Source organism: Lottia gigantea, assembly GCF_000327385.1.
Source record: "Lottia gigantea unplaced genomic scaffold LOTGIsca_134, whole genome shotgun sequence".
NCBI lineage: Eukaryota > Metazoa > Mollusca > Gastropoda > Lottiidae > Lottia > Lottia gigantea.
In genome coordinates, this window is record NW_008707502.1 from 496988 (window position 1) to 512586 (window position 15599).

A 15599-nucleotide genomic window follows, 5' to 3' on the forward strand; every position below is an offset into this window, starting at 1 on the left:
TACTCCCTCTGTTAACATCTACTATGATCTAGGAAAGAAAACCAAATGAATGATTTTACAATGTTAACAAAAGCAGATAAATCTGTGTATAAAAAGAGAAAGAATTTGAATTTTTTTGTTATTTTGAAGATACTCCCCCTTTTTCAGTAATACAGCATTCCAAAAACCTAACAGCTTTCTCAGACTAGAAAATGGCATGATGGAAATGTCACATTCAGTCATCATTTTTTCTAATCTATAAGCATATCAATTTACTAATCTGGAATAATTTGTAACAGCTTGATGTTTAAGCATAAGAGGGATATGGTTGTCTGAATATGAACTTTCCATTTGATAAATTTCTACTTCAGCTATCTGTATCACTTTTAAAAATCAAATTTCAATATAAGGTTATTGACTCATGCATATGTTTAATAAAGATTTTATCATATGTTTTAGAAGATGTGAGAGGTGGTCCAATACAGCCTAAACCACCAACTAATGATGATGATTTACGTGATATAATACATACAGATTGTTCTCGTGGACAGTTTACAGTTATCTTTCCTAATTATCTCTTACAGGTAAACTATTTAAACAAAACACAAAATCAATCATTTCAGTGTCTTCTATACACTTAAAAAGTTTAGAAAACCTTTTGAAAATAGTAAGATTTAGGAAAGAATGAATGTCCTTCCACAATTCTACAATCATGAATGGGCCCAATTGGCAAATTTTCAAATGAGAATAAATACAGTTGAATTTTACCCCTTGAATGTTTTTCTAGGAATGGGCTTTGGTTAAAGAGCAGATAACTTTATTAGATCGAAGATGTACAGCCAAACAGAATTCAACACATATTATATTACAATCAAGTTTAAATGACTGTATGACTAAACATATACAAGTTGATGATAATTTAAGATACTCTAATGCTGTAAGTAGAATGGGTACTGTACTGTTATATTATTTAAACTCATATGATTCAATTGACATTAGCAAAGCGCTTATCATATGGATCAATTAAGCAACTACTATCAACTGCAAATTTTAGTAAAGGTTTTAAAAATTACAGTAATCTGATTGGACAACAAAACTCAATATACAATAAATTTTAGTGATTGACCAATCAGATGACTGGAAAACTAATAATAACATCTGCTTAAGTTAAGTTTTCGAGAATAAGGTCCCTGGTTGCTAGCAGTTGTTGAAAAAAAAGGTGCTCTCAGATTCTGGCAGTCACATGGTTGACCGGAGCCTTTTGAATTGATAACAGCAACGTGTTACTTATTCATCTTTCAGATTGTTATCCATGCAGCTGTAGACACAGATTCCTTTCTAGAAGATCTTGGTAGCGGCTATATAGAACCATCTGATATGTCTGGTGGTGGAAGTAATGCTAATACCTATATGGATGATGAAGATTTTACATCAAGGAAGGTAGAAATAGATGTGCAATGTGAACAGCCTAAGGTGGATATCAAAACTGAGGTAAGATTTAACTACGATATGGTTTCCTAAGGTAAGATGGTGTGTTCACAACGTCTAAAGGCAAAATGTGTGTGCACCATGTGCTTTCAGACTGAATATGTACACCATTTGCTCAAGGTATGATATGTATTCACCATGTACTCAAGGTTGGATGTGTATTCACCATGTACTCAAGGTATGATGTGTATTCACCATGTACTCAAGGTATGATGTGTATTCACCATGTACTCAAGGTTGGATGTGTGTGCACCATGTGCTAAAAACAGGATGTGCTACCAGATAAAGATGTATGAGGATTGTTAGAGTTTTGCCAACTAGGGAATATATACGACATTTTTTGTACTTATAGAAACCAGTAGTTATGATACCAGATACTAAGGGTTATAGATTAGAATTATATTCATCTGAATATTATAATGATGATATTACAACACCACCTATTGAAATCAAGAATAAACAACGTATTTATATTGAAGCTTCTATTGCCAGTGGTAAATATTAAAGCTCAAGAGTCTAGCTTTATTTTTTTTCCTGACACTCCTAATCAAGAGGAACAGTTTTCAGTAGAATGAAACCTTTGTAAAAAGATTTGTACTGATTTGGAGCATAAGAATAAAGCTACCCCAGATAACTTTTGAAAAATAAACTGTCATTTTTATGAAAACCCTTACTTACAAAATAGCTTGGATAAACATGCTGATTTTTTTTTTGGTTATATAGATATACCAGTAAAGGTACAGGTTGAAGATTGTTGGTTAAGTCCTAGTAAATTATCTGAGACAGACAATAAAATTGGTACTGAACAACATCAACTTATTACTCATGGGTGTGTTTCATTTACTTATATACATAGCTTTTACGTACCCTTACTTTGAGAGGTTTGGCATATAAATCAGTTAAAATTGAAAGTACCATTGTTCAATGAGTCACTGTAGAATGATATAAAAAATATTTTATTTTCTTTTTAAAAACAGGTGTGCTAAGGATCCAAATATTAAATGGCAAAATCTTAATGCTGGTGGACATGGTAAAAAGTTTGAACATCTAATGCCGTACAGTCGATTCAGTTTCCCTATTCGTGATCATTTTAATGGACAAGAGACCTACTTGTATTGTCAACTATCTCAATGTCAGATGCATTTCCTAGATTCTATCAACATACCAAAGGTAACTTGTTTTAGTTTTTTAAATTTAGTTATTTTACGAAAATTACAAAATACTTCCAATGTCTCATATTTTGCACAAAATATAACCATAATAATTATGACTAATTTTGAAAATGATGAATATTTGAGTTAAATTTGTGTTTCAGTGTCCATCTTCAAGAGGACAAGAAAAATGTAATAAGCATTTACCACCTGGTTTAAACACCCTCCCTATACATCAAACTGTCAATTATCAGTTATTATCAATTGGACCTATCTCTATTATAAATACTGATGATAGTGATAATAGTATATCAGGTAACTATCTCTATTATAAATACTGATGATACTGATGATAGTGATAATAGTATATGAGGTAACTATCTCTAATATTAATACTGATGATAGTGATAATAGTATATCAGGTAACTATCTCTATTATAAATACTGATGATACTGATGATAGTGATAATAGTATATGAGGTAACTATCTCTTAATATTAATACTGATGATAGTGATAATAGTATATCAGGTAACTATCTCTATTTTAAATACTGATGATACTGATGATAGTGATAATAGTATATCAGGTAACTATCTCTAATATTAATACTGATGATAGTGATAATAGTATATCAGGTAACTATCTCTAATATTAATACTGATGATAGTGATAATAGTATATCAGGTAACTATCTCTATTATAAATACTGATGATACTGATGATAGTGATAATAGTATATCAGGTAACTATCTCTAATATTAATACTGATGATAGTGATAATAGTATATCAGGTAACTATCTCTAATATTAATACTGATGATAGTGATAATAGTATATCAGGTAACTATCTCTATTATAAATACTGATGATACTGATGATAGTGATAATAGTATATCAGGTAACTATCTCTAATATTAATACTGATGATAGTGATAATAGTATATCAGGTAACTATCTCTATTATTAATACTGATGATAGTGATAATAGTATATCAGGTAACTATCTCTATTATTAATACTGATGATAGTGATAATAGTATATCAGGTAACTATCTCTAATATTAATACAGATGATAGTGATAATAGTATATCAGGTAACTATCTCTAATATTAATACTGATGATATTGATAATAGAATATCAGGTAACTATCTCTATTATTAATACTGATGATAGTGATAATATACCACTTTCACATAATTATGCCACATATCGAATTGTATGCCTACTGAGTTGTGGCCTACATCTGTCCCACCACAACAACTCATAGGGGGAGAGGAGTTAATCTTGTTGATTCATTACTCAAAATTCATCTGTTTAAATTCAATTTTTTTTCTCCTACTATAGTGATAAATAAATCCTAATTAAGACTTACAATTCACTCTGTTCAGACCCTTTAATGTAATAGACAAGTTAACATGTATTCTTATTTTCTTAGATGTTTGATATTAATCTGATTTATTTCATAGGTGATCAAACTGGGTCAGGTGTAGAAGACAATCAACAACCACATAGTGTCATTATTGAAGGTTTGGATTCAGCAACTGTGGTAGGAATTGCGTTTGCTGCTTTTGCTATTGGTATTTTATTAACAGGGACATTATGGTTTATCCATACACATACAGGTAGGGTGAGTTTCAAATTTTATCATCTTCATTGTTCATCATTCATCATCATCACTTTAATATCATCAACATGTCATTGTATACATGTATCTGTGAGTATTTTTTTGATTCCTAAAATAATTATTTGACATAGAAAAAATATTGTGCTCATCTTCCAAATTGTGGGTTTGAAGTGTAAACTGTTAATCAAAAATTTTGTCCAAAAAATGGAAAAAGCAAGAGTAAAAATAGCATAGAAGTGGACGCCTCCAAAGAAATGTGTCATCAAGTGTTTTGCAAAGAATAAGCGTGGTTTGCTTTATCACGGCACCTGCCACTGCTATATTACTCTAAATACTATATCCTATGATATTGTCTACAAATTCTCAATAATTGTCATGCATGCTATTGAAAACGAAAATGTTGCTAGTTTGTAATAATTAGTATTTGTTTTAAACTCGGTCACTGGATACTGTTACTGTTGAATTATTTGCATTTGGTGGATATGCCTGAAATGACTAATTAACAAGTATTTATGCAGTGAAATGTTTGTCAGTCGGTAAAAGTAACAGGTGTGATATATTGATTGAGTCATTTTAGAATATCAATGCAAATAGATATTTTTTTTTCTTTACAGGATCGTCAAAACATGTTCTAAGTTCTCATGGTTCAACAGAAACTACTGGAGAATTATCACCAAATACACAAGTACCAATATCTGCCTAGTTTACTCATTTTACCTCAACAAATCCTTATAAAGCTCACGTTTCCACAACGTGCAGCAATGCAATTATATTTCGGAGATACGGGTAGTTGTCTGCTGGTTTGTGAGAAACTGCTGAGAAACGAGGACAAACAGGCAGGCAAGACAGCATTAACAGACATAATATAAACTTTTTATACCCCATTCTAAACTTCTCTAAACAAATAGCAACGCAATTCTTACGCAGCATATAGTACCGTCTAATGAAATAACGGGTGCCATTTTTAAATACCAAATTCATGTGACAACAGACTACTATGACCCAGTTTTAACTCAGGAGTTTTCGATATTATATTTTGGGTACTTTTTCTACGTTGTCTGACAATGTTTATGTGTTGTTTAAAGTAAAAATAATAAAAACATGGTGAAATAAGAAAGAAAAGAAAGTGTTACGTTTGTGATATGAAGGCAGCGTTGTTACATTCTATAAGGATGTATAATAAGAAGTGAAGATAATACTGGTATGAGAAGCTAGCACCATGTTGTAACTATATCATGTTTTATATTGTGAACTAGAGAAGAGAAGGGTTAGTGTACCTCAAACTTGACATGGTGAATACCATAATGTACAGTGCAGATAGTGAAAATATCTGGGAACTGTTGTATTTTAAGTTTTTAATTCAGGGATTTTTATATGAGTTTGTCGTTGAACGAACGGGTGAATAAGACTACAGCTAAAATATTGAATTCAATACGAGGTTTATACCTCGTACTATTATTTGTGAAATTTTACCTCTTTTTTTAACAGATGATTGTTTTCTTAACATAACTTCGTGTTTTTTTTTCAGATTTCAATTTGTAGGGAATTAAGAGGAATCTATTTTTGTATTTTATGAAGAAAAATCATTTATAATTTACCTCAAAAAGAAAAACAGTACTATAGTGAATCTAGTTATGCTGACCTAATTTTCTCAGGGCCAGAACGAAAAAATGCTATTTTAGCAGGAAAATTAACCTCAACTTCTGTGTCATATAATTTATTATTTTGTAGCGAAGAAAACCTAGTAAAATACAAATATTTGTTTTATTGGATTTAATTTCAACTTTCAAAATAAGATGATTGAGTTAAATTGGTTATAAAAATAGGAACAAAATAACATGAATATCAATAGCAACTAAATTGAGGGCAGGTTCATTGTTTTCTATATCAATTATTTCTAAAGTGACCTTGAGTTCAACTACCAATTAAAAGCCATATTTTTGATTGCCGTTCAAATATCATCTCTTCATATGGCAAGCTTTCATTGGTCAAATCAAATTTATTTTGAAAATATGAAATAATGGCAGCTACCTGTATAAAATCATTTTTATATGCCACTTAATGTATAATTCACAAGATTTTGTTGCCTAATTTGATTGCTTTTGACAGCTTAAAAAGTAAAAGAATCTCTAGATAATGACATTTGTTATGAAAATTGATATTACCTGTTACGTAAGATCTGTCTAAATGTAGGGCATTACAATCTTTTTATAGTCATTATATTATTGATCTTTCTTTCAATACTGGTAGTATAGCTAGATATATATCATAGTGTCTAATTTCTTTCAAATCTATGTAAAAGCCTAAAATTAGAATTTCCTTAACACTCGCAATGACTAATGCTTTACAATTGAAAACTTTTATGATTCAAAATTTGATTTCAAGAATTCATATATATATTGATGATAAAAACATTGAAATTGTGAATAGAATTTAATTAGAAAACTTCAGTGCTGTGTTTAAAAATCTGACATGTAGAATTTGTCTTGGATTCCTTTTTTTGGTTTTACAGTTTAATGAAATATTTACAGCTAAATTATAAATTGATTATATTACTTCAAGCTCAAATAATTGTATGATAAAATGTTGTATACTGCATGTTATCTTAGAAGAATCTTTGTATATATTATAGGCTATAACATATGATTCAACATGAATTACTTTGAAACATTTCAATTGTTACAGTGTTAATTGTTGAATGTGGTATTTTATTATTAAGGCAAAGACCTGTGACAGATGAATTGTCTAATAATGTTCAATGTAAATGATACATGTCAAATCATATATTATAGCTGTATTCAAATGGGAGAACCATATATTTTGTTATCAGTGTGCAAAAATAGTGCTTTTGATGTGACCACTACTGACACTTCTTTGTTTTTTTTAACTCTTTTGATATTGTGGGCAAAAGCCTAGAAAAGTGTTTGCACTTTATATCATGATTATATTGTATTGGTTTAAAATTTTCACTCACAAAATACAAAGCAGAAGTTTGAAATACATTATATATATTGTTAACTCAGGTTGAAACAGAGTTTCCAGAAAAATCAAAACTAATCTGTGAGAAAGAAAAATTTGGATACATGACACATCCTAGATCTGTTTGGAAATGGTTTTTAAGGAAACCAGTAATTGCTAAGAGACAGTCCATGGCTGGTAGCTTTTTTCACCTGAAGGCATTGTGAACAGGTTTTCTTAACTTTTTATTTGATACAGAAAACATCCATTTGCACCATTCCAATATCTACTGTTTATGACATCACTATCATAAAAAACGTGAATAATTTATTTGTAGTCTTGTAATAGTGATGTCATTCTTAAGTAGTACTATAATTACAGGAACCACTGGCAAATGACTGAAAATAGCAAAAATGCAAATAGAAGCCATGGCCCCAGTAAACATAAAAAAGCTAGAGAACCTCTTTACAATCTCTTTAAGTTTGTGTGTTACAATTGGCATTGATGGTGAAATCTTGTAAACAACATAGAGTTTAAATTGTGGTTTATTACAGATCTAGTTGAGAGAAATGATTATCCAGTCAGAAAATGAATTGTTAGTTAAGACTTGATGTTACAATATTTATAATTGGTTTTTGAATGGAGAAGAATATATATGCCATGCTTATTTTTGTTTGTAAATAAGTTTTATTTAAAGGCTATGTTTTTATGATGATAACTTGATGTAATACAAGTTTATTTATTTCAAACATAATTTACCTCAGGCCTACACCCTTACCTCAAATCATATAACAAGGAATACAACATTTATTTTGTCTATTTATTCTCATTCAACCCTGTATTCTATTATATTGTATCTTTATACTCACATTAGACTGGACAAATGTATACTCATGTCATTGTGAAATGGGGTTCAGTTTTTTTGCGGAAAACTAACAGAATAATGATTCTTGTGAATTTGATTTTGAATCATATTTCCTTAAACCTGCCCCCTGTTTTTCAAAAAATATTATGATTAATATTTGTCTAAGGCTTGCCATTTCTCAACCAAATTCCATACTTATGTCGAAAATTGAACAAAGGAGTTTTTGAGAAATGGAAAGTTAGATCGTTAAATCAGTTTTAGAAAAAGAAATCTCCGAATGTTTAAATAGATGATACATATATGTATGTCAGTAATTCTGATTGGTCAGTAATCAGTGAAAAACCACAAACCAGACCAATGAGATAACAAAATTTTTTTCAAATATTATCTTCAATTTATAGATCCTATAACAGCAACAAGAATTTTATGTTTCGTTGTATTCCTGTCCTTGTATTCTGTCACATCTAAAACTCTTAAAAAATACTTCACTGATGTAAGAATTCAAATTGTTGAATCTCTGTGTTTAATGGAAATCAGTAATTGTGTTTGTTAGTCATTATGTTGTGAATATTTAGTAGAGAATCTTAAAAGTAAAATGCATTTAGTTTTTTTTTAATGAAAATATTCACCTTCCAGACTCATTGCAATGTATGTGGTAATGAAACACCATTTTAAGATTTGAGATAATTAAAAGGAATTTAAGGTATAATACCTAACTGACTTATTTTATAGCTGGTTGCTTTATCAGCTTTCCACAAACATAAGACAATTGATATAAGATTTGTGACTGAAATCTGCATTGGGATATATATTTGTGATTCCAAAAACTACAAAAAATAGAATTACATCAATGATCTTTCTCATTTAGAGTGAGAAACAAGCAAACCAAGTAATGAAAGTACAGTCAACTTTTAACTTTTCGATTAGACTATGTCTGAGGCATAATGTTTTTGTCAGGTGTATATATCCTTATTACTCAGGTATATTAACATATAATAGTTATTTCATATCAGGTACTCTCATTCTTTCTTCTTTCTTTCTCTCTCTCTCTCTCTCTCCATTCATTCATTTCATCTTTCTCTTTCTCATTGTGCCAAATTTCAACAAAAATCTTGACACATCATGTGCCATTGTCAGTGAAATTTTGTTATAAAATTTCAAAAATTAGTGCTAAGTAAAAGTATGAAATCTTATCAAGTGATAGGTGTAAGTAATTATGTATTTTTCAAGTAAAATGTTTTTTATTAAAATGTGAATCCCGGTTAAAAAGACACAAATATTGCATACTCATTCTTTATTTTTGATTACTTAGAATATTTGTGTTATGATAGAAATATTATAAAGTGTTAAAAGTATAGACATGTTGTTCAATGATATGAAAATGGCTTTGTGTCAGAATGGCAAAATATTTACTAAATTTATTAGTGTGAAATACATAAAAAAGAAGAAATTGAACCAATTTTGTTAGACTGTTACAACCACTCATTTCAATTGTTGACAAGAAAACTTACAAATTTGATTGTATATAAGGTAAATGTCATAAACAATGTTTAGTGTAAAAATTGTACAACATGATTTTCTTCTGGCTCTATTATAACATCATTCACTTTTAAAAGGTCAAAATTATTTCAGAAGTGAAATTCTTTAATTGTTTGAAATTATTTTTTGGAAAATAGTAATGTTTAAATGTTTTTGCACCAAGACAACAAACACCGCTAATGCACACTCTTTTTGGGCACCTTAATATTGATGTGAACACAATATCTGCAATTAAAGGCAGCATCCAAACAGTGAATTATGATTGTCAGAAGAATTTGATGTGAATATCATCTGTTGTGACCATTTCAATGTTTTTTATTCTATCATCTTATTATTAGAACAATCATGTATTATTATTGTCATTGTACATTTAATATTATAACAAACTGAAATAAAAACATGTTGTGTGACAAGATCCTCTCTTTACATTTACTGTATATTTGCGTGTATATAGCGCAGGTTTTCACACTTACCAAACTGGGCCAATTCAATAGATAACAGTATTAACAAGGAAATCAACAGATCGCAGCATAGGCTATATAGGCAATAGGTTGCAATAGTAGAGGCCCTCTCAATAAAGGTTGAAGTGACAGAAACACAATATGACAACTATATATTGCCATATTTTGAACTAAAACTGAGGGTGAATAATGCTTGCTTGTTTCGGTTGTGAATGGCCTCCAAATATGTACTTCCGTATTTTGGTTCTAATTTGGTATTAGCATTGCACATAATTTAAAGACAAAACAGAAATAACAATTTTAATGCAACATACAGTAGACCAATTTCGCCAAACAAAACAAGCTGAAATGGTTAATTTATCAATCTAACTTTCAAGTATTGTAGGTGTTTCTCTTGGACTGAGGAAACAGTAGCGTCTACTACCAATGCTTGGTAACTTACTTTTATCCATAATTTTTTGAATGGGAGACTCAATAGTGCCATGTCTCGGGGTATCGCTTGGTGACAGGGGTGTTAGTGGTCGATGGATTGGAGTTGAGAAATTATTTGTATCAAACGGTGCTCTTGGTGTTCGAGGAGACTGAACTGGGAGATCTCTAGGAGATGTGTGTGGACTGTTATCAGTGTGAGGCATATAGAGTTCACTTTTCTTTCTTTGCAAATACACTGGAGTTGCAGAGACCCGTATTGGAGTTGCAGAATCTCTAGGAGAATTAACGTAAGTATTGAACCTTGATCTCAACAAAACTCCATTAAAATTTGATGTATCTTCTCGTGGAGTCATTAAAGCACCATTTACTATTTGGGTTTGAATTCTACCTTCACTTAATAGTCTTATCAATGAGGCATTATTCTTAACAGTCATCATATCAGCTCTACCTTCATTGACAAGTGCAGAACAACAGTCAGCTAATCTTAGCTTCACTGCCAAATCTAAAGCTGTAAGATTCTGTCTATTACGCATATTTACATCAACTTTAGCTCTTGTATTTGAGTGACCCGCAATTATTTTGATAGCTGTACTGTTTCCTGCTATCACAGCATGCATGATAGCAGAGTAACCCTCATTGTCAACTAAGTTTGGATCACATTGGTCACATCGCACTAACAATCTGACACTTTCAGCCTTCTCTTCTTCCATACAGGCATACATCAAGGCAGTTCTTCCATCACCATCCTTCGCATTGACATCACACCCATGGCGGATCAATAGCCGAACACAATGGGCACGTATTTCATCTCTATTACTGAAGACAGCTTGAATCAGTGGAGTTCTCTGTGCAGAGTCTCTACAATCTACATTTGAAAGACTTGATAAAATGGAACTCAATCTGTGAACCTTGCCATAAGCTATTGCCAGGAACAAGTGCCTGGCATCGTCGCGGTCTGTCATCTTTTTAGCTTTTCATATGTCTACCATTTTCTGGAAAATGTAATGTTGAATAGAGCATTATGAAGCATATTGCAGGCTTGTAAAGTGATACTGTATCAATCAAAGTACATGGTTTAAACAAATGCAGTGAGCAACTATTAGGCTTAAAGAGAATTGTGAATTTCAAGTATTGGCAAAAGTCTAAAAAAAACAAGTTTACGGGTATCAAGTGTCAGACGCTTTTTCAACTGAAACTTCTAGAGCTTTTTTTTTGGTCTCCTTTGAACACATTGGATACTGTCTACACATGTGATCACTAAAATCGCAAGCTGTGGGTTATGCCAAATTCTATAATTGAGGGGCTTTATCGAGCAAAATTGAAACAAACACAATTGCACACAAAAATAAGAATATTGTCTGTGGACTCCAAGGCTTTAAGAGAAATCAAAGAAGCTTTATACCTGATGGTTAAATCCATGATGTGATCACAGGTGACATACACTTTCAGTGGTTATAATCAAAATACTTCTATCTGGACACATATGACAAAATAATTTCTTAATACTACTAGATATATAACTGTTGCCATATATACAGATTAAGATTAAGGTGGATTATGATTGTTAATCTTATTACAAGCATGAGTTATACAGGGTTGTTAACTTCTTAATGCCCTCATTATATTGTTTATAACTGATTTATTTTAATGGCCTATAATAATGTACAGGAAAATTTGGTTTGTCAATGATGATTTAATAACATAATTGCGGCTCTGTGCAAATTTGTGAAGAAGCTTTTGAAAATAGAGTTTGGATGAATTTGCATGATGCATTTGACATTCATAAGGTACAAGTACAGTAGGGTCAGCTATCAGTAACCTTGCAAGAAATCCATGAAGGATTCAACATGCCTATATTTCTACATATTGCCTACCAGTTTCACCTAAACAGTTATGTTCATTTATATTTCCTGGGTTTTTAAAACTTTTTATGTGTATCAAACACAGATATCAAATTGTGAACCATTCCAATTTTCAGTCTTTTGACTGGGATTCTAGCAATTTACATGTTTTTAGCTCACTATCTATAGATGCTATTTATATATTTGGACTTTTGCTATAGTGACGTCATAAAACGCTTAGTCTTATTTAAATTGCAAGAATCTCAAATTTTAGAAATTCACTTTACAATCCCTTTAATTTTTATATATTTCCCTTGTTTTGAATAAAGACAGAATGAAAACATGTTTTAAACAATATCACAGTTCTTGTATTTGTACATGAGAAAATGAAATAATTTAGAAATACATTAAATAAATACATAATGATATATGAATATTCAATTATACCTGAGTAGTTTCTCATATCTACAAAATTAATCATATTACATAATATAGTTTAATTACAAACAGATATTATCCTAGCACACAAATGACTAGTTTTAAATACATAAAATTTATTTCTTCCATATTTTATATAATCTATACATGTGTATATATATCATTCAACATTTCTTCTTCAAGGGAATAGTCTGGCTCAGAACATGGGGGATCATTTACTAAAATTGTGACTTTGGAATTTTCATTGCTATCTGCACTTATATCTAGCTAAATACATAAATAAATTATGAATCAAAATTTAGCATTAACTGTAACAAGCTAAGTTATATGAAGCCAGTTTTTCATTTATATAAAAATTGGCATCTAAGATAGAACTAGTTGAAAAAACTTCACAAAAAATTGTTTGTAAAATTGGAAGGATAAGATAAATGCACTGTAATGTTACTACTACGTCACTTTACTTTATAGTCCAGCTAAAATAAATATGCAGATCCAGGTCCAATTCTATTTGTAGGTACCCTAGTTTGAGTACAAAGTAGTTTAAGCACAACGTAAGTTTAGACTGTAGAGTTATTATTCTACCTTGAGATATGGATTACTTGTGTTTGTTTTGAATGGGACCTAGATGAGCAGAAATATTTCTACTGAACTATACCAGAAAAATACATATCATTAGCAATATACAGCCCAGAATAAATATGTTAATATGTTTCATAAATATTGGATTATGTTAGAAATCTTCATCATCCCAATCTACATCATTCAACATGAGATCATTCACAGATTCTTTATTATCACTTGTACTTGTATTATCACCTTCATAAATAAATGTCTGAGTTCTAGGTTTGATAGGTTTTTGTGTTTTAATTTTTGGTTTTGGTCCAGTAAAACCTTTTCTTACTTTCTTAAAACCATTTTTAGCAATATCTGATATCAGTTCATTACTATCATTCATTTCATGTTTAATCCCTTTAGGTTCATAAGTAGGCTCAAGATCTAAAGCATTACAACTGTCTACTGACTTAGTTGCTACTTTGTCTTCTGCCACAATTTTTAATGATTTAGATTTTACAGGATCCTCATCACTTGAGCTACTTTCAGAAAGATCCACTTCATCTTTAAACTTTCGGATTTTAACTGGAGCTTTACGCTTTGTTTTTTGGCCTGGTTTCCTTTTGCTTTTCTCTTTTGGATGAATCTGAGTTTTGCTTGATTTAGACACAGTTGTATCTGGTTTGTCTTTCGTGACCTTAGACTTAGTTTCTCTTGGTTTTCGTGGTTTCTTAACCTCTTCAGCAGGTTGTATAATATCTATTTCATCATCTTTATTAGTTTCTGGTTTAGAGTTAATTTTACCTAAAACTTGTCGAATTCTCTGACTTTTAATCCTGGCAGGATTTACGAAATTTTCTGGTTGAAAAAATCCATTGATTTTAGTCTGTGTCTGAAAATATATGGATATTTGGCATCAAATACAATCCCTAAAGGTTCAAAGATAGAACATTAGTATTGACTACTGTCATCAAGTTGATTATTTGACAATCTTTATCGAGTGGCCATTTAAATGTTTGTGTACCAACTAGTGCTCAATTTCAGCTTGCATTATCATTTTCTACAATTTAACAATTCAACATAGAGGATTTAACTTTTTCATGTAAATATAGATACACAAGTGACACATGTCGAATGAAGCCTTGAAAAAAGATGATAAAATAAAAATATAATTATAACATCCAGTGCGTAAATGATGAGAGACTTAATTTTCATATTTTCATATATTATAGAATTGCAGGACTGGGTTTAACCACAATATTGTGCTCAATTTATAAATAAATATAAATAAGTGATGTTACCCTGGTTTCAGCCAACTGTTTTAACAATGGCTTTATCAATTCATCAACTTTCTCTTTAGTCCAACCCAATTTCTTCTTACCAAATCTTACAATTAGTTATAGATTAATAGATATATTGATAAGAACTAAGATTCAAGATTTTCCTTATTCATAATATAAATATTTCCTGTATACATTCCTAAAAAACACTGTTTCTTAAATCTTAAATATGATAACATGAATTAGACCAAACAGACATCCTTTTAATTATGATTTATTGATATGATGTATTTTCAACTAAACTATTATTTCCACTAAAGATATTCTGATTAAAAAGGATACTCTCGAAGTAAATCTAAATCTGGCGTTCCCCAAGAAAAGGGTTCTAATGAATCATCAATTGTTGGTTTAAAATATGCCTCAACCACTGCTTCACTTGGGAACCCTGAAATATATAAACATTTCATATAAAAACAAAATTTACAGATCCATGTAATATTTTTCTTTATATACATGTAAAACATAATCAAACCTTATTTTGTACAATAATGTCTCATATAACTTGGGTAAATGTATAAGCCTTGCCTGAAGGTTCCAAAATAACAATATTGAACCTGTTTGAATAAAACTATCTTTAAGGGAATTTAAAAGATTTTCTAAACTTTAAGAGCTGCTAATAATAAAAGCCTTTGTGATAAGGTTAAGCATAGAAATACATAATTATTTTTTTAGAAAACCTGTTTACAATTCATTTAAATACCAAACACTATCTATATATTTATAGCTGTGTATTAAACTAATACTAATAAAATAAAACATACCAGGTATAACTTGTAAAGATCGTAATTTATTACGTAGTTTATTTTCTGGTATTTTTCTTATTTGTTTCTGTGTTGCTTCCCACCAAGTTCTGCAACATTAATCAATTTATTTGATTACACAACACACCATCAAGGCCAGAAATCAATCAAATCTGTCTACTTAATA

General features: G+C 30.3%; 3 protein-coding genes across 3 annotated transcripts in view; 1 reads left to right on the forward strand and 2 right to left on the reverse strand.

Moving 5' to 3' along the window:
• The window catches only part of LOTGIDRAFT_238194 (hypothetical protein), a gene marked incomplete at its 5' end in the record, with an annotated part of 29282 nt that extends 23304 nt beyond the window's left edge, over positions 1-5978 (forward strand). Inside the window, 9 exons of the mRNA XM_009049366.1 lie at positions 439-563; positions 767-916; positions 1282-1470; positions 1820-1961; positions 2191-2296; positions 2445-2637; positions 2783-2933; positions 4089-4244; positions 4861-5978. Of these exons, the coding sequence (XP_009047614.1) occupies positions 439-563; positions 767-916; positions 1282-1470; positions 1820-1961; positions 2191-2296; positions 2445-2637; positions 2783-2933; positions 4089-4244; positions 4861-4949 (1301 nt within the window). The 3' untranslated portion in view covers positions 4950-5978. The remainder of the gene's footprint in view (positions 1-438; positions 564-766; positions 917-1281; positions 1471-1819; positions 1962-2190; positions 2297-2444; positions 2638-2782; positions 2934-4088; positions 4245-4860) is intronic.
• Positions 5979-9263: 3285 nt separating this feature from the next.
• On the reverse strand, positions 9264-11964 carry LOTGIDRAFT_238195 (hypothetical protein). The gene is made up of 3 exons (XM_009049367.1): positions 11904-11964; positions 10512-11493; positions 9264-9994 (listed from the first exon to the last, which is right to left on the reverse strand). The coding sequence occupies exons 2-3, from the start codon at positions 11461-11463 to the stop codon at positions 9924-9926; spliced, it is 1023 nt and encodes a 340-aa protein (XP_009047615.1). The 5' UTR covers positions 11464-11493; positions 11904-11964; the 3' UTR covers positions 9264-9923.
• Positions 11965-13510: 1546 nt separating this feature from the next.
• LOTGIDRAFT_172483 (hypothetical protein) lies at positions 13511-15522 on the reverse strand (the record flags this gene model as incomplete). Its single annotated transcript, XM_009049368.1, has 4 exons — positions 13511-14224; positions 14634-14718; positions 14955-15057; positions 15434-15522. Coding segments are annotated over 4 exons (991 nt in total), but the record flags the coding sequence as incomplete, so codon positions are not given.
• Positions 15523-15599: the final 77 nt, after the last annotated feature.